General features: G+C 40.2%; 1 protein-coding gene across 1 annotated transcript in view; it reads right to left on the bottom strand.

Moving 5' to 3' along the window:
- The window catches only part of LOC137404894 (uncharacterized), a 67,563-nt gene that overhangs the window by 19,636 nt on the left and 24,540 nt on the right, over window positions 1–23,387 (bottom strand). The window contains exons 6-8 of the mRNA XM_068091120.1: window positions 13,046–13,258; window positions 973–1,203; window positions 540–690 (exon numbers count right to left, since the gene is read on the bottom strand). Coding sequence (XP_067947221.1) covers window positions 540–690; window positions 973–1,203; window positions 13,046–13,258 — 595 coding nt within the window. The remainder of the gene's footprint in view (window positions 1–539; window positions 691–972; window positions 1,204–13,045; window positions 13,259–23,387) is intronic.

Genomic DNA, 23,387 nt, shown 5'->3' with positions numbered 1-23,387 from the left:
TTTGGAAAAAGTTTATCGTATTTAGAGTGAATTATTTCGTAAAGTATTACATCAAATGTTAAAAAATTTGTACGAAAATATGTTCATAAATTGAAATTGTCTGCACTTTTTGTCCCAGAAATCGTGTGATACAACATTTCATTGTTGTTTCTAAGCTCATTTGTAACCCCAAAAATACAGATTACATTATAATAAGGAATAGTTTTTGCTGAAATTCTAATTACACTCTAATCCTAGCTAATTTTGCTTGGTAACAATTACAAAATTAAATACTCACAAAAGCAGACAACTCCAAGTAAAAGAGACATAATAAAACAATTGAGCGAATATTTATGGAACTGCTAAGTTATCTTTCCTTAACTCATTTACTAACACATTGCAAATGGTCTAATATAGCGCGAGCTACTTCTTGTATATCAACAAGAACTTGTATATCAATATGAACTACAGCAAAGCAAAGCAAGAAAAATCATAAGAAATTCATAAAACTATGAAGATCTTGCGGAAAATGGTAAGAGAGGTCAATATGATGATCTTACTAGAAACGGATTTCTTGTAAAGGATGAGGTTTATCTCCTCTTTCATGCTGTTCACATCATCCTTTAAACCTTCCAACCAGATGTATGTCTTGTCAAGTTGAAACACAATTTCTAAGTTCTTGTTGACAGCCTTCATGTATATATCATCCATCTGTATCATATGATTATATAATATATGATACAACACAAAACAACAGTTGAATAGATATCATTGACTCGTATCATAAGATTACGCATGACAACTTTCCGATGACTCAGTTTTAACGATGCCTTCCTAGGTGGAGCTAGAATGTGCAATACCAAAATAACTTTCAGTGAAAATATATGGCCCAATAAATGCTGAATAACTTCACGCTGTTTGTATTGGGAGAGTGCAGTCTAGTTTCAAAAATCTCCATCTAAAGTAACTCAAAACACAGTGACCTAGACCTACCTCTTGTTGCGTAAGTTTCCTTATAGCATTTTTCTCTGGAGAAGTTGGCCATTCTGCGGAGAGTATGCTTTGATCCAAGTCAAAATCCAATCTCTCAAAAGCCTTTTCAACATTGTCAAGTACCACGCCTTGAAAGGTAATTCTAACTGTTTCAGATGGTTGCTTCACAGGCATGACGGGTGTTGGGGTACTCACGGCACCTGTGTAACGCTTGCACTCCACTTGAAAAGCCTGTCAAAAAGAATCCTTGTGAATGAAATATTTACCAGAAGAGAGGTTAAGATTCAACTTCGGAACAAATCTGAAAATGAAAAAGTTGTTCATTCGTCAGAATTCTAAATTCTGCTAAAGTCTTCATCGGAGTCTACATAAGTCATTTGTTGTAGAGAGAAATAGAGTTAATTGAATATCCAAGTCAGTTGTTGTAGAGAGAAATAGAGTTAATTGAATATATAAGTCAGTTGTTGTAGAGAGAAATAGAGTTAATTGAATATATAAGTCAGTTGTTGTAGAGAGAAATAGAGTTAATTGAATATATAAGTCAGTTGTTGTAGAGAGAAATAGAGTTAATTGAATATATAAGTCAGTTGTTGTAGAGAGAAATAGAGCTAATTGAATATATAAGTCAGTTGTTGTAGAGAGAAATGGAGCTAATTGAATATCCAAGTCAGTTGTTGTAGAGAGAAATAGAGCTAGTTGAATATATAAGTCAGTTGTTGTAGAGAGAAATAGAGCTAATTGAATATCCAAGTCAGTTGTTGTAGAGAGAAATAGAGCTAGTTGAATATATAAGTCAGTTGTTGTAGAGAGAAATAGAGTTAATTGAATATATAAGTCAGTTGTTGTAGAGAGAAATGGAGCTAATTGAATATCTAAGTCAGTGGTTGTAGAGAGAAATAGAGCTAATTGAATATCTAAGTCAGTTGTTGTAGAGAGAAATAGAGTTAATTGAATATATAAGTCAGTTGTTGTAGAGAGAAATAGAGTTAATTGAATATCCAAGTCAGTTGTTGTAGAGAGAAATAGAGCTAATTGAATATATAAGTCAGTTGTTGTAGAGAGAAATAGAGCTAATTGAATATCTAAGTCAGTGGTTGTAGAGAGAAATAGAGCTAATTGAATATCTAAGTCAGTGGTTGTAGAGAGAAATAGAGCTAATTGAATATATAAGTCAGTTGTTGTAGAGAGAAATAGAGCTAATTGAATATCTAAGTCAGTTGTTGTAGAGAGAAATAGAGTTAATTGAATATATAAGTCAGTTGTTGTAGAGAGAAATAGAGTTAATTGAATATATAAGTCAGTTGTTGTAGAGAGAAATAGAGTTAATTGAATATATAAGTCAGTGGTTGTAGAGAGAAATAGAGCTAATTGAATATCTAAGTCAGTGGTTGTAGAGAGAAATAGAGCTAGTTGAATATATAAGTCAGTTGTTGTAGAGAGAAATAGAGCTAATTGAATATCCAAGTCAGTTGTTGTAGAGAGAAATAGAGTTAATTGAATATATAAGTCAGTTGTTGTAGAGAGAAATGGAGCTAATTGAATATCTAAGTCAGTGGTTGTAGAGAGAAATAGAGCTAATTGAATATATAAGTCATTTGTTGTAGAGAGAAATAGAGTTAATTGAATATCCAAGTCAGTTGTAGTAGAGGGAAATAGAGTTAATTGAATATATAAGTCAGTGGTTGTAGAGAGAAATAGAGCTAATTGAATATCTAAGTCAGTGGTTGTAGAGAGAAATAGAGCTAATTGAATATATAAGTCAGTTGTTGTAGAGAGAAATAGAGTTAATTGAATATATAAGTCAGTTGTTGTAGAGAGAAATAGAGTTAATTGAATATATAAGTCAGTTGTTGTAGAGAGAAATAGAGCTAATTGAATATATAAGTCAGTTGTTGTAGAGAGAAATAGAGCTAATTGAATATATAAGTCAGTTGTTGTAGAGAGAAATGGAGCTAATTGAATATCCAAGTCAGTTGTTGTAGAGAGAAATAGAGCTAGTTGAATATATAAGTCAGTTGTTGTAGAGAGAAATAGAGCTAATTGAATATCCAAGTCAGTTGTTGTAGAGAGAAATAGAGCTAGTTGAATATATAAGTCAGTTGTTGTAGAGAGAAATAGAGTTAATTGAATATATAAGTCAGTTGTTGTAGAGAGAAATGGAGCTAATTGAATATCTAAGTCAGTGGTTGTAGAGAGAAATAGAGCTAATTGAATATCTAAGTCAGTTGTTGTAGAGAGAAATAGAGTTAATTGAATATATAAGTCAGTTGTTGTAGAGAGAAATAGAGTTAATTGAATATCCAAGTCAGTTGTTGTAGAGAGAAATAGAGCTAATTGAATATATAAGTCAGTTGTTGTAGAGAGAAATAGAGCTAATTGAATATCTAAGTCAGTTGTTGTAGAGAGAAATAGAGTTAATTGAATATATAAGTCAGTTGTTGTAGAGAGAAATAGAGTTAATTGAATATATAAGTCAGTTGTTGTAGAGAGAAATAGAGTTAATTGAATATATAAGTCAGTGGTTGTAGAGAGAAATAGAGCTAATTGAATATCTAAGTCAGTGGTTGTAGAGAGAAATAGAGCTAGTTGAATATATAAGTCAGTTGTTGTAGAGAGAAATAGAGCTAATTGAATATCCAAGTCAGTTGTTGTAGAGAGAAATAGAGTTAATTGAATATATAAGTCAGTTGTTGTAGAGAGAAATGGAGCTAATTGAATATCTAAGTCAGTGGTTGTAGAGAGAAATAGAGTTAATTGAATATCTAAGTCAGTGGTTGTAGAGAGAAATAGAGCTAATTGAATATATAAGTCATTTGTTGTAGAGAGAAATAGAGTTAATTGAATATCCAAGTCAGTTGTAGTAGAGGGAAATAGAGTTAATTGAATATATAAGTCAGTGGTTGTAGAGAGAAATAGAGCTAATTGAATATCTAAGTCAGTGGTTGTAGAGAGAAATAGAGCTAATTGAATATATAAGTCAGTTGTTGTAGAGAGAAATAGAGTTAATTGAATATATAAGTCAGTTGTTGTAGAGAGAAATAGAGTTAATTGAATATATAAGTCAGTTGTTGTAGAGAGAAATAGAGCTAATTGAATATATAAGTCAGTTGTTGTAGAGAGAAATGGAGCTAATTGAATATCTAAGTCAGTGGTTGTAGAGAGAAATAGAGCTAATTGAATATATAAGTCATTTGTTGTAGAGAGAAATAGAGTTAATTGAATATCCAAGTCAGTTGTAGTAGAGGGAAATAGAGTTAATTGAATATATAAGTCAGTGGTTGTAGAGAGAAATAGAGCTAATTGAATATCTAAGTCAGTGGTTGTAGAGAGAAATAGAGCTAATTGAATATATAAGTCAGTTGTTGTAGAGAGAAATAGAGTTAATTGAATATATAAGTCAGTGGTTGTAGAGAGAAATAGAGCTAATTGAATATATAAGTCAGTGGTTGTAGAGAGAAATAGAGTTAATTGAATATATAAGTCAGTTGTTGTAGAGAGAAATAGAGTTAATTGAATATCTAAGTCAGTTGTTGTAGAGAGAAATAGAGTTAATTGAATATATAAGTCAGTTGTTGTAGAGAGAAATAGAGTTAATTGAATATATAAGTCAGTTGTTGTAGAGAGAAATAGAGTTAATTGAATATATAAGTCAGTTGTTATAGAGAGAAATAGAGCTAATTGAATATATAAGTCAGTGGTTATAGAGAGAAATAGAGCTAATTGAATATATAAGTCATTTGTTGTAGAGAGAAATAGAGTTAATTGAATATCTAAGTCAGTTGTTGTAGAGAGAAATAGAGTTAATTGAATATATAAGTCAGTTGTTGTACAGAGAAATAGAGTTAATTGAATATATAAGTCAGTTGTTGTAGAGAGAAATAGAGTTAATTGAATATCTAAGTCAGTTGTTGTCTGTCTGTCTATCTATCTGTCTGTCTATCTATCTGTCTGTCCGCTTTATAGAGTACCGTACTTTTCGGGCTATTAGCCGCTACTAGGTATCTAGGGCGCATTACTGGGAGTCTTTGGTTACTACACACCTCTATAATACATAACCTATTCATAGTTTTACACAGAGCACGTCATCTCCGGTTTGCGCGCCTCTTTACGGCGCCCAACGACATCGGTGCGTTCGGAACAGTAAAATTGCGGCCGTGTGAAAAAGCACCGTTCTGAGTTCGGCAGCATATACAGCTACACAAATGTACTAATCATTAAATAAAATAAATTAATGAATAGTAATTTACATGCGATTAATATTTACTGCCAACGTGTACCGAGAAGGTCACACGAACGTTGATTTCTTGCGGTCACGGGAAAACGCAGTTCTCACCTACTACATTTCTACATAAAAAAGGTAGGTATTTCTTAATCAATGTTGTATTGTCTATGAATTGCCACACTTCCACTACATAAACCTTTCACTTGCGTCCGTGTACAAATTTAGCTATCGGCCTACTGCCAGCCATTTTGCCGATATTGCTTAATATGTATATAATATTTTTTCAATTTCAAACTCCATCTATACTGTTTGTTTTGGTTATATATTTCATTTTGCCAACATGTTAACAAGCACTGCTATACAAAAAATCGTTGAATCTATATTTTGTGCATTTTTATTATCTGTCATGTGTCATCAACATAAGTAGTTATTTGTTTTTTTTTAACTCGGACGCATTTAATGAACTCGCACAAAAAATCTTCGTTTTTAAGTTAGAAATTCTCGAACGAAGATTTAAAATTAAATTTTAGGCTAATTTTATAGAGAAATCTTTGGACAACACTGTCACTACTATAAAAGTCTTAAAGACCGTTGGTTATGTTATCAACGAATAATAAAATTCAGTTACTAGCAATTGCTGGGAAAGTCGCAAAAATGTGTCTATGGCGGTCAACCATAGAAAACGCATGAGGGAGTCTGCTTCAGTGAAAGGGTTGAAAACGTTGGATTTGCCACTGTTTGTGATAATAAACATGTTCATTTCCTTCCGCAGCTGAGTTACTTTTACTTCTTTTTCCAGCTACGAGAACTACAGAAACTACAGAACTTGTACGGGCACTCCGAGCCTGGCGATAGTCAGCGGTGAGAAGAAAGCGAGCAGCGTATATTACAAAAAGCACACCATCTCATTCAATGTTAGAAATGCTTGAAGCAGTACAATGCCTTCCAAAAAGCCTACTGCCCAAACGCAAAAACAGATTGATTCCCGTAGAGAGAGATCGAATTTGCGAAGCAGCAGCAAGACGAACAGAAACTGCAGAGCAAACGCAGCTACGCCCACAACGAAACAGAACTGCTGCTGCAGCTGCTAGAAGAGCAGAAACCGTCGAATAAAACACGGGTACATCGAGAGCAGGCCAGAATAGATGCTGCAGCCGCTAGAAGTGCAGAGACTACTAAACTGACCCCAGCAGTAACTCAAACGGCTCAGAGCAGCCGCTACATCGGCCAGACGTGCAGAAACCTCCGAGCAGATGCAGCGGCGACAAGAACATGATGCACTAGCTACAACAGCTGCTCACCGAGCTGAATTTTCGGAGCGAATGAAACGGCGACAACAGCGAGATGCACTAACTACAGCAGCTGCTACCAGGCGCCGTGTATGGACAGAAAACTTCGCGCTTAACTACAGTCATGCAACACAGTATAGGGTTGAATTTTTTTATGGGACGAATGTCCAAAAATGCTCCAGATGTAACGCCTTACGTTGAAAAGGCGAGAGGCCATATATGTATTTTATATAGTAGATTTTATTGATAATAAATTTTATCAACAACCGCATTACTGCTGCACAGTTTGTATATACCATATCAAAACACAGGCTGTAGACGAAGAACTGGTGAGTCATGATTAGTATTTCAAGCATGCAGAAGTCTCAATTCAATAAAAGCTGGCGATAGCTAAGCAGTGCAACAGCAAAATATTTTCTAGAATTTCTTAAAATATGTAAAACTTTTCCATACTGCCAGTTTGAAGAGCGTCAGTTTGCCTAGCAATGTCAATTTCATTATCAGTTCTGTGTACAAAATTAGGACAATGCCGATTTGAGTAGTTCGAGACTGATGCATTGTAGACTAGCTGTAAAACACATTGCATATCTCCAATGGGCTCTCCAACATTATTGACATGTACAACTGCATATGTGTATGCAGTCAGATCAGCACAAAAATTTCAGTAGATTGCATATTTGGAGTTGTTTTACGGTATGAAAGATAACTCTCAATAAAACTATTGCTTTACGTAAATCTGTTCCCGAACACGGGTAATGCAGCTAGTTGAATATATAAGTCAGTTGTTGTAGAGAGAAATAGAGTTAATTGAATATCCAAGTCAGTTGTTGTAGAGAGAAATAGAGCTAATTGAATATATAAGTCAGTTGTTGTAGAGAGAAATAGAGTTAATTGAATATATAAGTCAGTTGTTGTAGAGAGAAATAGAGTTAATTGAATATATAAGTCATTTGTTGTAGAGAGAAATAGAGTTAATTGAATATATAAGTCAGTGGTTGTAGAGAGAAATAGAGCTAATTGAATATATAAGTCAGTTGTTGTAGAGAGAAATAGAGTTAATTGAATATCTAAGTCAGTGGTTGTAGAGAGAAATAGAGTTAATTGAATATATAAGTCAGTTGTTGTAGAGAGAAATGGAGCTAATTGAATATCCAAGTCAGTTGTTGTAGAGAGAAATAGAGTTAATTGAATATATAAGTCAGTGGTTGTAGAGAGAAATAGAGCTAATTGAATATCCAAGTCAGTTGTTGTAGAGAGAAATAGAGTTAATTGAATATATAAGTCAGTTGTTGTAGAGAGAAATAGAGTTAATTGAATATCTAAGTCAGTGGTTGTAGAGAGAAATAGAGTTAATTGAATATATAAGTCAGTTGTTGTAGAGAGAAATAGAGTTAATTGAATATCTAAGTCAGTGGTTGTAGAGAGAAATAGAGTTAATTGAATATATAAGTCAGTTGTTGTAGAGAGAAATAGAGTTAATTGAATATCTAAGTCAGTTGTTGTAGAGAGAAATAGAGCTAATTGAATATATAAGTCAGTGGTTGTAGAGAGAAATAGAGTTAATTGAATATATAAGTCAGTTGTTGTAGAGAGAAATAGAGTTAATTGAATATCCAAGTCAGTTGTTGTAGAGAGAAATAGAGCTAATTGAATATATAAGTCAGTTGTTGTAGAGAGAAATAGAGTTAATTGAATATATAAGTCAGTTGTTGTAGAGAGAAATAGAGTTAATTGAATATATAAGTCATTTGTTGTAGAGAGAAATAGAGTTAATTGAATATATAAGTCAGTGGTTGTAGAGAGAAATAGAGCTAATTGAATATATAAGTCAGTTGTTGTAGAGAGAAATAGAGTTAATTGAATATCTAAGTCAGTGGTTGTAGAGAGAAATAGAGTTAATTGAATATATAAGTCAGTTGTTGTAGAGAGAAATAGAGCTAATTGAATATATAAGTCAGTTGTTATAGAGAGAAATAGAACTAATTGAATATCTAAGTCAGTGGTTGTAGAGAGAAATAGAGCTAATTGAATATCTAAGTCAGTTGTTGTAGAGAGAAATAGAGCTAATTGAATATATAAGTCAGTTGTTGTAGAGAGAAATAGAGTTAATTGAATATCCAAGTCAGTGGTTGTAGAGAGAAATAGAGTTAATTGAATATATAAGTCAGTTGTTGTAGAGAGAAATAGAGCTAATTGAATATATAAGTCAGTTGTTGTAGAGGGAAATAGAGCTAATTGAATATATAAGTCAGTTGTTGTAGAGAGAAATAGAGTTAATTGAATATATAAGTCAGTGGTTGTAGAGAGAAATAGAGCTAATTGAATATATAAGTCAGTGGTTGTAGAGAGAAATAGAGCTAATTGAATATCTAAGTCAGTTGTTGTAGAGAGAAATAGAGCTAATTGAATATATAAGTCAGTTGTTGTAGAGAGAAATAGAGCTAATTGAATATATAAGTCAGTTGTTGTAGAGAGAAATAGAGCTAATTGAATATCTAAGTCAGTTGTTGTAGAGAGAAATAGAGTTAATTGAATATATAAGTCAGTTGTTGTAGAGGGAAATAGAGCTAATTGAATATATAAGTCAGTTGTTGTAGAGAGAAATAGAGTTAATTGAATATATAAGTCAGTGGTTGTAGAGAGAAATAGAGCTAATTGAATATATAAGTCAGTTGTTGTACAGAGAAATAGAGCTAATTGAATATATAAGTCAGTGGTTGTAGAGAGAAATAGAGTTAATTGAATATATAAGTCAGTTGTTGTAGAGAGAAATAGAGCTAATTGAATATATAAGTCAGTTGTTGTAGAGAGAAATAGAGTTAATTGAATATATAAGTCAGTTGTTGTACAGAGAAATAGAGCTAATTGAATATATAAGTCAGTTGTTGTAGAGAGAAATAGAGCTAATTGAATATATAAGTCAGTGGTTGTAGAGAGAAATAGAGTTAATTGAATATATAAGTCAGTTGTTGTAGAGAGAAATAGAGCTAATTGAATATATAAGTCAGTTGTTGTAGAGAGAAATAGAGCTAATTGAATATATAAGTCAGTTGTTGTAGAGAGAAATAGAGTTAATTGAATATATAAGTCAGTTGTTGTAGAGAGAAATAGAGCTAATTGAATATATAAGTCAGTTGTTGTAGAGAGAAATAGAGCTAATTGAATATATAAGTCAGTTGTTGTAGAGAGAAATAGAGTTAATTGAATATATAAGTCAGTTGTTGTAGAGAGAAATAGAGCTAATTGAATATATAAGTCAGTTGTTGTAGAGAGAAATAGAGCTAATTGAATATCTAAGTCAGTTGTTGTAGAGAGAAATGGAGCTAATTGAATATATAAGTCAGTTGTTGTAGAGAGAAATAGAGCTAGTTGAATATATAAGTCAGTTTTTGTAGAGAGAAATAGAGCTAATTGAATATATAAGTCAGTTGTTGTAGAGAGAAATAGAGTTAATTGAATATATAAGTCAGTTGTTGTAGAGAGAAATAGAGCTAATTGAATATATAAGTCAGTTTTTGTAGAGAGAAATAGAGCTAATTGAATATATAAGTCAGTTGTTGTAGAGAGAAATAGAGCTAATTGAATATATAAGTCAGTTGTTGTAGAGAGAAATAGAGCTAATTGAATATCTAAGTCAGTTGTTGTAGAGAGAAATAGAGTTAATTGAATATATAAGTCAGTTGTTGTAGAGAGAAATAGAGCTAATTGAATATATAAGTCAGTTGTTGTACAGAGAAATAAAGCTAATTGAATATCTAAGTCAGTTGTTGTAGAGAGAAATAGAGCTAATTGAATATATAAGTCAGTTGTTGTACAGAGAAATAAAGCTAATTGAATATCTAAGTCAGTTGTTGTAGAGAGAAATAGAGTTAATTGAATATATAAGTCAATTGTTGTAGAGAGAAATAGAGTTAATTGAATATATAAGTCAGTTTTTGTAGAGAGAAATAGAGCTAATTGAATATATAAGTCAGTTGTTGTAGAGAGAAATAGAGCTAATTGAATATCTAAGTCAGTTGTTGTACAGAGAAATAGAGCTAATTGAATATATAAGTCAGTTGTTGTAGAGAGAAATAGAGTTAATTGAATATATAAGTCAGTTGTTGTAGAGAGAAATAGAGCTAATTGAATATATAAGTCAGTTGTTGTAGAGGGAAATAGAGTTAATTGAATATATAAGTCAGTTGTTGTAGAGAGAAATAGAGTTAATTGAATATATAAGTCAGTTGTTGTAGAGGGAAATAGAGTTAATTGAATATATAAGTCAGTTGTTGTAGAGAGAAATAGAGCTAATTGAATATCTAAGTCAGTTGTTGTACAGAGAAATAGAGCTAATTGAATATATAAGTCAGTTGTTGTAGAGAGAAATAGAGTTAATTGAATATATAAGTCAGTTGTTGTAGAGGGAAATAGAGTTAATTGAATATATAAGTCAGTTGTTGTAGAGAGAAATAGAGTTAATTGAATATATAAGTCAGTTGTTGTACAGAGAAATAAAGTTAATTGAATATCTAAGTCAGTTGTTGTAGAGAGAAATAGAGTTAATTGAATATATAAGTCAGTTGTTGTAGAGGGAAATAGAGTTAATTGAATATATAAGTCAGTTGTTGTAGAGAGAAATAGAGCTAATTGAATATCTAAGTCAGTTGTTGTAGAGAGAAATAGAGTTAATTGAATATATAAGTCAGTTGTTGTAGAGAGAAATAGAGCTAATTGAATATATAAGTCAGTTGTTGTACAGAGAAATAAAGCTAATTGAATATCTAAGTCAGTTGTTGTAGAGAGAAATAGAGCTAATTGAATATATAAGTCAGTTGTTGTACAGAGAAATAAAGCTAATTGAATATCTAAGTCAGTTGTTGTAGAGAGAAATAGAGTTAATTGAATATATAAGTCAATTGTTGTAGAGAGAAATAGAGTTAATTGAATATATAAGTCAGTTTTTGTAGAGAGAAATAGAGCTAATTGAATATATAAGTCAGTTGTTGTAGAGAGAAATAGAGCTAATTGAATATCTAAGTCAGTTGTTGTAGAGAGAAATAGAGTTAATTGAATATATAAGTCAGTTGTTGTAGAGAGAAATAGAGTTAATTGAATATATAAGTCAATTGTTGTAGAGAGAAATAGAGTTAATTGAATATATAAGTCAGTGGTTGTAGAGAGAAATAGAGCTAATTGAATATCTAAGTCAGTGGTTATAGAGAGAAATAGAGCTAATTGAATATATAAGTCAGTTGTTGTAGAGAGAAATAGAGCTAATTGAATATATAAGTCAGTTGTTGTAGAGAGAAATAGAGCTAATTGAATATCTAAGTCAGTTGTTGTACAGAGAAATAGAGCTAATTGAATATATAAGTCAGTTGTTGTAGAGAGAAATAGAGCTAATTGAATATATAAGTCAGTTGTTGTAGAGAGAAATAGAGCTAATTGAATATATAAGTCAGTTGTTGTAGAGAGAAATAGAGTTAATTGAATATATAAGTCAGTTGTAGTAGAGGGAAAAGATGAATAGCTAGTATTAAGAGCTAATTGTTGAAACTTGAGAAGTAAGTTTGATGACCACATGAAGCCAATGAGATGAAAACCTCAAAAGAATATGTTGACTTATGATTTGGATATAAATAGTTCGAATGGTCATAAAAACTAGGATTTACAAACAAGCCGAATGACCACATGACCTGAAATGACCGAAAGAAATGAGTGCTTATCAAATGTGGGTGGGGCAGTCTGTAAGTAACAGAACTAATAGACAGGACAGCTGAAACAGCCGACCAAAGATGTATAAATCTACCACATGTTTCACATGCTGATTTTCATCTGCAGGAGCCATCAGCCTAAATGTCAGCTGATATCTAATGGAAGGGTATTACAATGCATTGCTAGAAAGTTATAACAAAGGGATTGACTACTCAAGCAATGGAATGTTATATTTGCGCATAAAAATTTCAGTAAACAAATGATAATGCGACCAAAAGGTCAGAAAAGTGGTCAACATATCTGATATGGTAAATTACAAACTACTCCTTGATCACCTAGATAGAGACCTAGTACTAGTGATATTCATACTAACCACCTGAATAGAGACCTAGTAGTAATGATATTCATACTAACCACATGAATAGAGACCTAGTAGTAGTGATATTCATACTAACCACCTGAATAGAGACCTAGCAGTGGTGACATTCATACTAACCACCTGACTAGAGACCTATTAGTAGTGATATTCATACTAACCACCTGAATAGAGACCTAGTAGTAGTGATATTCATACTAACCACCTGAATAGAGACCTAGTACTAGTGATATTCATACTAACCACCTGAATGGAGACCTAGTAGTAGTGATATTCATACTAACCTCCTGAATAGAGACCTAGTAGTAGTGATATTCATACTAGCCACCTGAATAGAGACCTAGTAGTAGTGCTACTCATACTAAGCACCTGAATAGAAACCTAGTAGTAGTGATACTCATACTAACCACCTGAATCGAGACCTAGTAGTAGTGATATTCATACTAACCTCCTGAATAGAGACCTAGTAGTAGTGATACTTATACTAACCTCCCAAACAATGTCAGCATCAGGGTGAATCACAATAGTCACTGTTTGGTTTCCTGTGTCAGCACTCATTGCGTGATCTAGTATAGTACCAACCATAGCGTCTGCAACTTTATCAGGAGGGTAGCCAAGTGCCCCAGTACCAACGACTGGAACAGCAATGTTTCTGCAGCCTTGCAAAGCCTTTAATGCTCGTCTAATGTTTTTCCGCAGGTCCTAAAACATGTGTATGTTAATCTGTGAGTCAAATGAGGTCGCCTTATAACAATCATATCACACTACTATCTGGCAATTCATGATATTCCTTGTAGCCAATGAAGCCACGATCAATATATAAATATACTAGCTGCATGCTCTACATTGCACGGGTAATAAAACACAGCTTATAAACATTATATTACCTTCATTACCTTACGTACTATATTACCTTTACACTACATTACCTGCAACTGTTTGTAAGCTGTTTTTGATACCAGTGCAACGCCAAGCCTTCACCTAGTGAGGCCAGCTGAATATCTTCACCGTTATTGTTTGCTATGCCGAGTTAAACGGCATAGTCTAAGATATGAACTCAACTCTTCCAGAACTGGAGGTTCCGAGATTGAATCAGCAAAACGGTTTTTTAATTGCTTGATTTTAATTGCCGTGACTGGACAGACACTGAGAATTATATCTACTATATAAACGGCAATCGTTGTCTATCTGTCTGTCCGCTTTATAGAGTACCGTACTTTTCCGACTATTAGCCGCTACTTTTATATAAGGGCGTGTCTATTCTGTGGTTTTTTTCACCGCTAGGGCGCATTAATGGGAATCTCCGGTTAGTACACGCCTCTATTATAATACGTAACCTGCTATTCATCGTAGGGATGGACGATAAATACTGATATGCTAATAGTATGAGTTGTCTTCTCGATATATTGAGTCACCGATAACTCCCAAATATGAGCAGTATAAATAAATTATATGGCGGTCTTTTTTTTCGATTCGATCGTTAGTTAGTTAGTAATCTTTTATTTTGCTGATAACAAAATAACAAAAAGCCTCTATTTGCAGGCATATTATCCAATAAAACGGAAACTGTAGAAGAATCCTGAATGCAAAATAGTAGTGAACAATTCATATTTAGTTTGAGATTATTTGTGTAAAAGTTAAAAGAAAATTTACATGAGAGGATGACTTCAAATAAGTAATGCAGGATAGCTTATACAAAGATAAATTGATTGATATGTACTATATACAAGGGTTCAGGGCTGAAGAATAGATCCACTATGAGTATTGATTGTGGCAAGATTGTAACAGATTCGATCGTACGAAGCAAACTTAATTAATATAAGTAAGTAGTAAAATTAAAGTAGTAGTAAATATTAGTAGTGAATTAAATAAAATTTACTACTCTTTAAATAAATTAATGAGTAGTAAATTACATCTAATTAATATTTACTGCCAACGTGTACCGGAAAGGTCATGTGAACATTTGTTTCTTGCAACCACTAGAAAAACGCTGTTCTCTATCTACTATATAAACGGCAATCGTTGTCTATCTGATTGATTGTCCGCCTTATAGAGCGGTCTTTCCTTTTATCGTCGTACGAATTTCGGTCGTACGAAGCAAACTGAATTAGGTAATATGTGTAGTAACGGTAAATAAATTATAGAGCGGTCTTTCTTTTTCCATCCGGTCGAACGAAGCCAACCGAATTAATATGAGTACTAATTATCATAATATCGTAATTTCGTCATATCGACTATTAGCCGCTACTTTTCTCTGACGATTTGAGCCAAGCGGCTTATATAAAGGTGTGGCGATTCTGCTGTTTTTCTTTCACCGCTCGAGCGCATTAACCGAAACCCCCGGTTAGCACGCTTTTTAAACGGCAAATTTTCTTCCGGGTTTAAAAGCACCTTTCCTGAGTTCTGCGGCCTATACAAAGGTGTCTATACAGCTATACAAATGTACTATTCATTAAATAAAATAAATTAACGAGTAGTTATTTACATGCAATTAATATTTACTGCCAACGTGTACCGAGAAGGTCACGTAAATGTTTGTTTCTTGGAGCCACTGGAAAAACGCATTTCTCACCTACTAAATTTCCACATCAAAAAGGTAAGTGTTTCTTATACGATGTTGTATTGTCTATGAATTGCCACATCTCCACTACTTAATAACGTTGGATTTGCCGCTGTTTGTGATAGTGGGTCATGTTCATTTCCTTCAGCAGCCGAATTACTAATTTTTTTCCAGCTACGAGTAGGCCTACTGTAACTTACTATTACAGAACTTTCACGAGTACTCCGAGCCTTGTGATACGCTATTGTGAAAAGAAAGAGAGCAGCTGCTATCAACTTACTGTCACCCTGCATCAGCCATGACCAGCTATAAGTCGCCTGCTCAAAAGTAGGCACACGCCGAAAACTGTTTCTTCATAGGCCCGACAGAAAAACCAAAAATGTTGTCTATCCGCATGTGTTGCGTTGAACTAAGGGAGAGAGAGAGGGAGAGAAAGGGAGAGAGAGAGAGGGAGAGCGAGGAGGAGAGGGGGGAGAGAGAGAGAGAGGGAGAGAGGGAGAGAAGGGGAGAGAGAGGGAGAGCGAGGAGGAGAGAGGGGGAGAGAGAGAGGGAGAGAAAGAGGGAGAGAGAGAGGGGGGAAGAGGGAGGGAGAGAGAGAGAGGGGAGAGAGGGAGAGACGGAGAGAGGGAGAGAAAGAGAGAGAGAGGGAGAGCAAGGAGGAGAGGGGGGAGAGAGAGAGAGAGGGAGAGAGAGGGAGAGAAAGAGAGAGAGGGGGGGGGAAGAGGGAGGGAGAGAGAGAGAGGGGAGAGAGGGAGAGACGGAGAGAGGGAGAGAAAGAGAGAGAGAGGGAGAGCAAGGAGGAGAGGGGGGAGAGAGAGAGAGGGAGAGAGAGGGAGAGAAAGAGGGAGAAGAGGGAGGGAGAGAGAGAGGGAAGAGAGGGAGAGAGACGGAGAGAGGGAAAGAAGGAGAGAGAGAGAGGGAGAGCGAGGAGGAGAGGAGGGGGGAGAGAGAGAGAGGGAGAGAGAGGGGAGAGACGGAGAGAGAGGGGGAGAGAGAGGGAAAGGGGGAAGAGGGAGGGAGGGAGAGGGGAGAGACGGAAAGAGGGAGAGAGGGAAAAGAGGGAGAGAAGGAGAGAGAGAGGGAGAGCGAGGAGGAGAGGGGGGGAGAGGGGGGAGAGAGAGAGAGAGGGAGAGAAAGAGAGAGGGAGAGAGAGGGGAGAGAGGGGAAAGAGGGAGAGAGGGGAAAGAGGGAGAGAGGGGAAAGAGGGAGAGATGGAGAGAGGGAGATGTAACTGCATATTTGGAGTTGTTTTACAGTATGAAAGACAACTCTCAATAAACCTTATGCTGCGCGTTGTGTTGGATCCTGCGACCAACACGTAGAGGCGACTAGGTCGGCTTACTCTACCGGTCTGCATTCACTCTTCACAGGGGCTGTGTAGCGGTTGCCCGTGACCAACACGCGGAGGCGACTAGGTCGACTTACTCCACCGGTCAACATCAACCACCGTACACAAGGAACTGTTCCCAGAGTGGTTCTATACTAGTTCGACAAGGTCGACTTGAGGTCGACGGGGTCGACAGTGTTTCTGTGACTTTACTCCCACAGCACAGTCCATAGACTGGGTCTTTGGAGTTAGTCAAGTGCTTGGTGTGGTTCTGCTATCGCGCAAGGTAACAGAAGAGTATGGTTCCAAATGCAAGGCATATATTGAACAACATAAAAGAGCCGAGGCTCTGCCTTAAATACATTCAATTATGCAAATAAGGTAGCAAAGGCCAGCCTCCTTTAGGGGCGTGGTTACACAAATGAAAAAGGGAGCACAACTCCAAATGATATAAAGAAAAAGGGGATGGCAACATAACGTTTCCATCACACACGCCGCCCCTATAGACGACCATCGGCTATATAAAAACAAACCAAAAGAAAAGAAAAATAAAATAATATGAGAAAACACAAACTAACTGAAGCATACCAAGGATAAACAATGTCTTTCACGGACTTCGGTCGCATCTTTTATGGGGTCGACCTCCGGTTTGCCAATTCCTCTAGACGACGGGCCGTCCGTCTGAGATTAGAGGCCTCTTCCCGAAGAGCGTCCACCGTGACTCGGGGTCGAATGTCTCCCAGTCGGCTCTGGACGCTTCCGACCGTTGTTAATATTTTCCTGGGAGCTGGTATGGGTCTTTCCACTTTGAGCGGACTACACCGCTGGCCTATCCGCTTTTTCTTCGGGGGAGAGGGAAAGGGCGCCTGGGGTCCTCTTCTTACAGGTGGCTTCGCCTTAACCGGCCCATAGGGTGTGGGTTTCTCGAAGGCCGAAGGGTTAATCAGTCGGACCTTCTGGCTCCACGCGGGGTAACTGGCGCGGTCGACCTCATAAATGTTGATGCCCGTTCCACCGTGGGCTTTTCGTATCTCCACATCCCTTATTCTGGACTGATGTTTAGAGATAGTGTCCCTGGAAGTTGAATTCCTCCCACATTTACAAAAGAATCTAGTGAAATGCTGCGCGATTTGAATACGGCGCCGTCGGGGAGTGGACAATAGCTGCTGACACAACGGGCAGTTGGTACCACCTTCCCGGCATAACCTCAGTATCTTCCTAGCCGTTTCTTCAGAGACCCACTTGGTCGGCAGGTGAGAGTTTGGGGAGGAATCCTCTTTCACCGAGTCGGGCTCCGTATCGTCTAGGGTTTCGTTAGGAGCTGGGTGGAGTTCCAGAGGAATTATTAACTCGGGTAGTAGAGGCAAGGCTCCGATAATTGGAGAAGCCTTCTTTATTGTTTCCTTCGTTACTTCCATGGTTAGAGGAGGTGCAGATGTATACGCTTCGAGTTGACAGCAAGCAATGAGCGCGCTCTCTCTGGTGTCCAAGATGGCCGCCCTCTGACCTTGACCTCTGGTGGCTTCTCCTGATTGGACGGCGCTGGTATCATAGTCGGCTAAGTACGCAGGGGGCTTTCTGTTTCGTTGGGGTCGTGGGGTGTTTCCAGTCCCGGCGGTGCTAGCCTGAGCTCCTACATTTCCCGTGGTTCTTGCTTCCTCAGTCGTCAATCCGCAGCCAGGGTCGGGGCCAGCCCTCGAGTTAGGGTTGCGTTCCCCTGGAGAGACCGAGGAATCCTCGCCTGGAAACCGAAGTGATTCCAATCTTCCCGGCGATTGTAGTATTGGCAACTCCATTAGTCGACTAGGCAGGAGTGATTCTGGAATAACGACATCTGGATTACCGTTCTCTCGTGATACTCGTCTCCGGGGGTGACCTCTCATGTTAGGACGTCGGGCAGGTTCGATTTCAGCTGGGGCTCGTCCTTGTTGCACCGGACTAGGGCGACAAAGCCTTAACCTTCCTTCAGCTTGAGTGGATCGCTGGCCATATCTTTCTATTTCGTAAGTATGATTTTCGTGACTCCTTAGTACGCGATAGGGTCCCACATACTTGGCCGCTAATTTTGGATTTTCCCCTTTTCTTCGCCGCTTGCTTAGTAACCATACGAGGTCACCCTCATTGAATAGCAGAGGCTCTCTCACATCGGTTGATACAATCTCCTTCTGTCTATCTCGGAGGAGAGTATGGGCTTGCATCAACCGGTCGTGAACAGTCTGGACATACTCGTGTATGCTCGTAAATGATTCCAGCCTGTTTCCATACAGCAACTGGTCAGGAAGACGAAGCTCTCGACCCAACATCAAGTAATTGGGTGTTTCCTTAGTGGCGGAGTGCGGTAAACCTCGCAGCGTCCGCATGATTTGTGGCAATAACTGATCCCAATCCTCTTGTCCTCTGCCCAGTAGAAGGGCTCGTAGGGAGTCACCCAGTACTCGATTATTTCTTTCAACCACACCATTCCCTTCGGGGTGGTACGGAGTGGTCCTAGATTTGTCGACTCCCCACAAGTCACATAGCTCTTGAAATAAAGAGGACTCGAATTGGCTCCCCTGGTCGGTGTGGATAATTTCGGGCAGACCGAAGTAACTGAATATTCTCTCGTCCAAGACCTGAGCTACCGTTGGGGCTGTAGCGTCGGGGATAGCTAAGGCATCTGACCACCGAGTGAAATGGTCAGTGAGCACCAACACCCAGCTATTTCCTCGAGGGGTCTGAGGTAGGGGTCCCACCAAGTCTACGGCTAGACGTTGCCATGGCCTCCCGGCGTACAGCCGTTGTCGGTTCCCGGAGGTCCGGCCCTTTCCCGTCTTGGCCCGCTGGCAAACTTCACAAGAGAGAACTGCCCTCCTGATATCTCCAGCCATGCCCGGCCAGTACCAATCCAGTTGGACGCGTTTCAGGGTCCTCTCCACACCGCAACGTGTTTGTTCGTGGGCTTTCCACAGGATCTCCTGTCTCAGCGTTTGGGGGCATACCACCACCACCCTTTCTCGTCCATTCTGGATGAGATGAAGGGTCAATACACCTGACTCGTCAAGCTGGAGCTGGTGGAACATCCGGGCCAATCGCTGCAACTCGGGGCTGCCTACTTGTAGCACGGCCTCTTCTATTCTTTTCCGGTTCCTGACGGCCTGATAAATTATCCCTAGGTCGGTAGCGGGTCTCTGTTGCAATGCCCGTACTTCATCTAGCGAAGTCTGCACCACTGCCAACAGTTCCGGGACCTTTGGGACCGTGATTTCATCAGTTTCCTCAACGGGTCCTGGTTCACCTGTCATCTTGACGGCCCGTAACCGAGGGTTTTGAAGCTTTCTGAGGGGGTCGTCCAACACTCCCGGTGACCCCGCACCGCATGGCAACCGTACTGGAACTGGGCTGGCTGGTGTGGGAGTCGGGAGGTCGGGCCCTGATGTATGTCCGCTGCTGGGTAGTCGAGGCCATTCGTCCTCATCCAACTGGCGGGCGTTGGGACTGGGTCCTCCTGTACCTCTTGGTGGCTGTACTGGAACTTGGTCCACTGGTACAGTAGTTTCCCAATTTGTCCCTGGAGTTACTAGAGAGTCACACACCTGTGACCTAGTTGGCCCCCGATCCCGCTTTTCAATGGCTGCACACTGCCGGCAGTCGATGCACTGTCGTCGACTCAATCCATCGGCGTTACCGTGCTTAACGCCCTTTCGATGGATAATTCGATACTTGTGCTCGGCTAGGCTCTCCAGCCACCGGGCCACCTGGCAAGAGGGTTCCTTCCTCCGGTGCAACCAAACCAAGGAGGCATGGTCTGTCCGGATAGTAAATTCTCTGCCATATAGGTAGGGCCGGAAATGTTGGACAGCCAGCACGACTGCCAGCAACTCTCTTCTAGTCACGCAGTAATTGCGTTTGGCGGAGGAGAGGGTCTTACTATAGTAGGCTATAGATCGCTCCTTGCCTTGCTGGACCTGGGATAGCACAGCCCCGGTTCCTACGTTACTAGCATCGGTATCGAGCACGTAGGGTAAGGAGGGGTCAGGATATGCCAGTACTGGAGCGTGCGTCAGTGACCACTTGAGCTTAAGGAAAGCTTCCTGTTCCTCTCCCTCCCACTTCCATGGGACCCCCTCGCTTGTCAACAAGGTGAGAGGTTTGGCGATCGAGGCGTAGTCAGGTACGTATCGGTGATAGTACCCAGTGGTACCCAAGTATGATCTTAACTGCGTCACATCCTGAGGTGCTGCCCATCCACTGATGGCCTGAATCTTCTCAGGGTCGGTAGCCACTCCAGTGTCGCTGACTATGTGGCCCAGGTACTTAACTTGGGTCTGGAACAGACTGCATTTAGAGGGCTTTAGTTTTAACCCGGCCTGTCTCAGTCGCTCCAACACCTCTGCCAGCCTAGTTACATGACTAGAGAAGTCTGCCGACATGACGATGATGTCGTCCAGGTACAACAGCAAAGTTTTCCAGTGTAGCCCTTGGAGGACGCGTTCCATTAGCTGCTGGAAGGTAGCCGGGGCAGAGGTCAGTCCAAAGGGGAGCACCTTTCATCTCCATAACCCACTGTGTGTGGCGAACGCTGACCGTTCCTGGGCCTCGGCAGAGAGGGGTACCTGCCAATATCCGCTCATCATATCCAAGGTACTGAAAAACCTGCTGCCGGACAAGGCGTCCAAACTCTCATCAATCCGGGGGAGGGGGTAGGCGTCCTGGCGAGTGACACTATTGAGTTTTCTATAGTCCACACACAATCGCCACGCCCCGTCCTTCTTCCTCACCAAGACCACCGGAGAACTCCAGGCCCCGTGAGCGGGCTCAATCATGCCCTGTTTCTCCAGGGCCGAAACCTGTCGCTCGATTTCGGCTTCTTTCTCGTGCCCTACTCGATATGGGTGTTGACGGACGGGTTGTGCCTCTGGAAGGAGGGGGATTTCGTGCTGTACCAGGGTGGTACGCCCCACGTCCTCGCTTCCTTGGCTGAACACATCCGCATAACGGACCAAAAGGTCTTCCATCCTTCGGTGCTCGGTAGGGGACGAGCAATGTGGCGCCGCCTGTTGGAGCAAGTCCAGCATATGGGGAGGTACGTTGGAAGCAGAAGGGGGAGGTTCCTTAGAAATCTCAGCCTCTTCTTTCGCTGTCCAGGGGACCCCTATTTCGTCCGGCCCGACTCCAGTGTATTGTCCCACAACCGTCCCTGCCGTCACGCTGACTGGATGGTCGGTAGGATTCATGCAGCGGATGGCCACTCTCCCCTTCTCACCGGGTTGATGTAGGCTGGTGGCCACCATATAACCGTTTCTTACTCCCTCAATTAACCCGACTGGTTGATAGGATGAGGACGTGAGACGTCCGGCAACCAGGACCTCGGTTCAAGGGGGAAGCGTTGTGGCTCGCATTATTTGAACTCCACTTGTCAGGGGTCGACCCTCTCTGTCAGTGCAAGTCAATTTCTGCCCATTTAACACCAACGTGGGTTGCTGAAAGTTCATCTCACAGTGGTGGTCGACCAAGAAGGGCATGCCCAGGATGGCATCTTCCTTCAGGGCACACACCACTAGAGACACAGTGACCTGGACACTCCTGACTCTGACTGGGAGAGTGATGAGTCCGTGAAACTGCAGCCGGGTACCATCTGCCATCCGCCCATAGTCTTCTCGAACCTCTAATTGGCTCTTGACATCCTTGGGTAAGCGCTCAAAGACATGTCGTCCCAACAGATTAGAGGTGCATCCGGTGTCCACGAGAAACTGGACGGGCTGACCTCCGATGCGACCTGGCAAGAAATAGCTGCTATTGTGTGGCTTCCACAATTCATCTCCATGAGTTCGTCTGGCTTGGCTCATTCTCTGGGGGCCTTTTCGGGAAGGCCGAGACGGCTTTGGCCAGATGTACGTTTCGTCCTTGGCTTCTGAGGGTGGGAGACCTGCACACTCAGGTAAGGGTTGATACTGGTTATGCAAGGGGACCGGTGGCGAGCAGGGGGGGAGCCTGTGTCGCCTAGTCCGTCGTGGCCGTTGCCACTGGCCTTGCATTGGTACAGTAGATCCACAGTCAGCGCTTCTCCCTACTGCTGTGGATGGGAACCGTTTCCCGACCTCGTGGCTTGAGGTGATTGTCCTTGGGTGACTTGAGGGCACCGGCGTTGTGTGTGCCCTGTCTGGCCGCAACCCCAACAATTTGGTCTCCTTTTCTCCACTCCCCGTCGTCCCAACAGATTTCCTTCCCTTAGTCCATCCGCTAATCCTTTTATAGCCATCAGGACGTCATTCAGGGTGGCTGATGGGGGATCCGAGTGGACGGGGGCGACTGTAGCAGGGGTAGTCTCCTCCTCCTCCACTGTCATTACTATGGGTCGGGCACCAGGCCGAGGAAGAGTGGGCTGAATTTGCAGGAACTCATTCCCTGCCTGCACTGCTTCCTTTAAGCTCTGGGCTTTTACTGCCAGAAGATGGTGTTGGAGGGGCGTGTTTCCTAGGGTCAGGGAAAACGCATCCATGGCCATACTGGCTTGGTAGGAGTCCGGAAGGTCAGCGTATGCGATCTTCACTAGACGCTCCATTTCGGTTGCGTGTTCTTGGAGGCTAGTCTTTGGCTCCCTCTTGAGGTGGAGCCTACTCTTAGCCTCTCTCGGGGAAAGCCCGTACTTCGTGCGTAAGGCCGAGAAGATGGAGGCAGGCAAATCTCCTCGACTACAACCTCTGGCTCCCTCCTTCAATGTCTCACGCAGGTGGAGGAGAGTGGCCTTCTCATTCCACTCATTAGCTTCCGCAACCTCCTCGAACTGGGAGATGAACAACTCCACATCCTCACTCCCATCGAACTTTGGTGGCTTGAAGCTAGCTTCCTTCTTAGGCATTTGTAAGGCTCTAGTAATAGCCTCTGTCAGCTGACCAATCTGGTCGACATGTTGTAATTCCGCCTCAGCCAGATCTCTGGTAGCACTCCGTCGGCTGTGTGGCATG

The sequence above is a fragment of the Watersipora subatra genome, chromosome 9 (genome assembly GCF_963576615.1).
Source record: "Watersipora subatra chromosome 9, tzWatSuba1.1, whole genome shotgun sequence".
Lineage (NCBI taxonomy): Eukaryota > Metazoa > Bryozoa > Gymnolaemata > Cheilostomatida > Watersiporidae > Watersipora > Watersipora subatra.
Note: the sequence above shows the minus strand (reverse complement) of the source record. Positions and strands in the feature narration are given on the sequence as shown.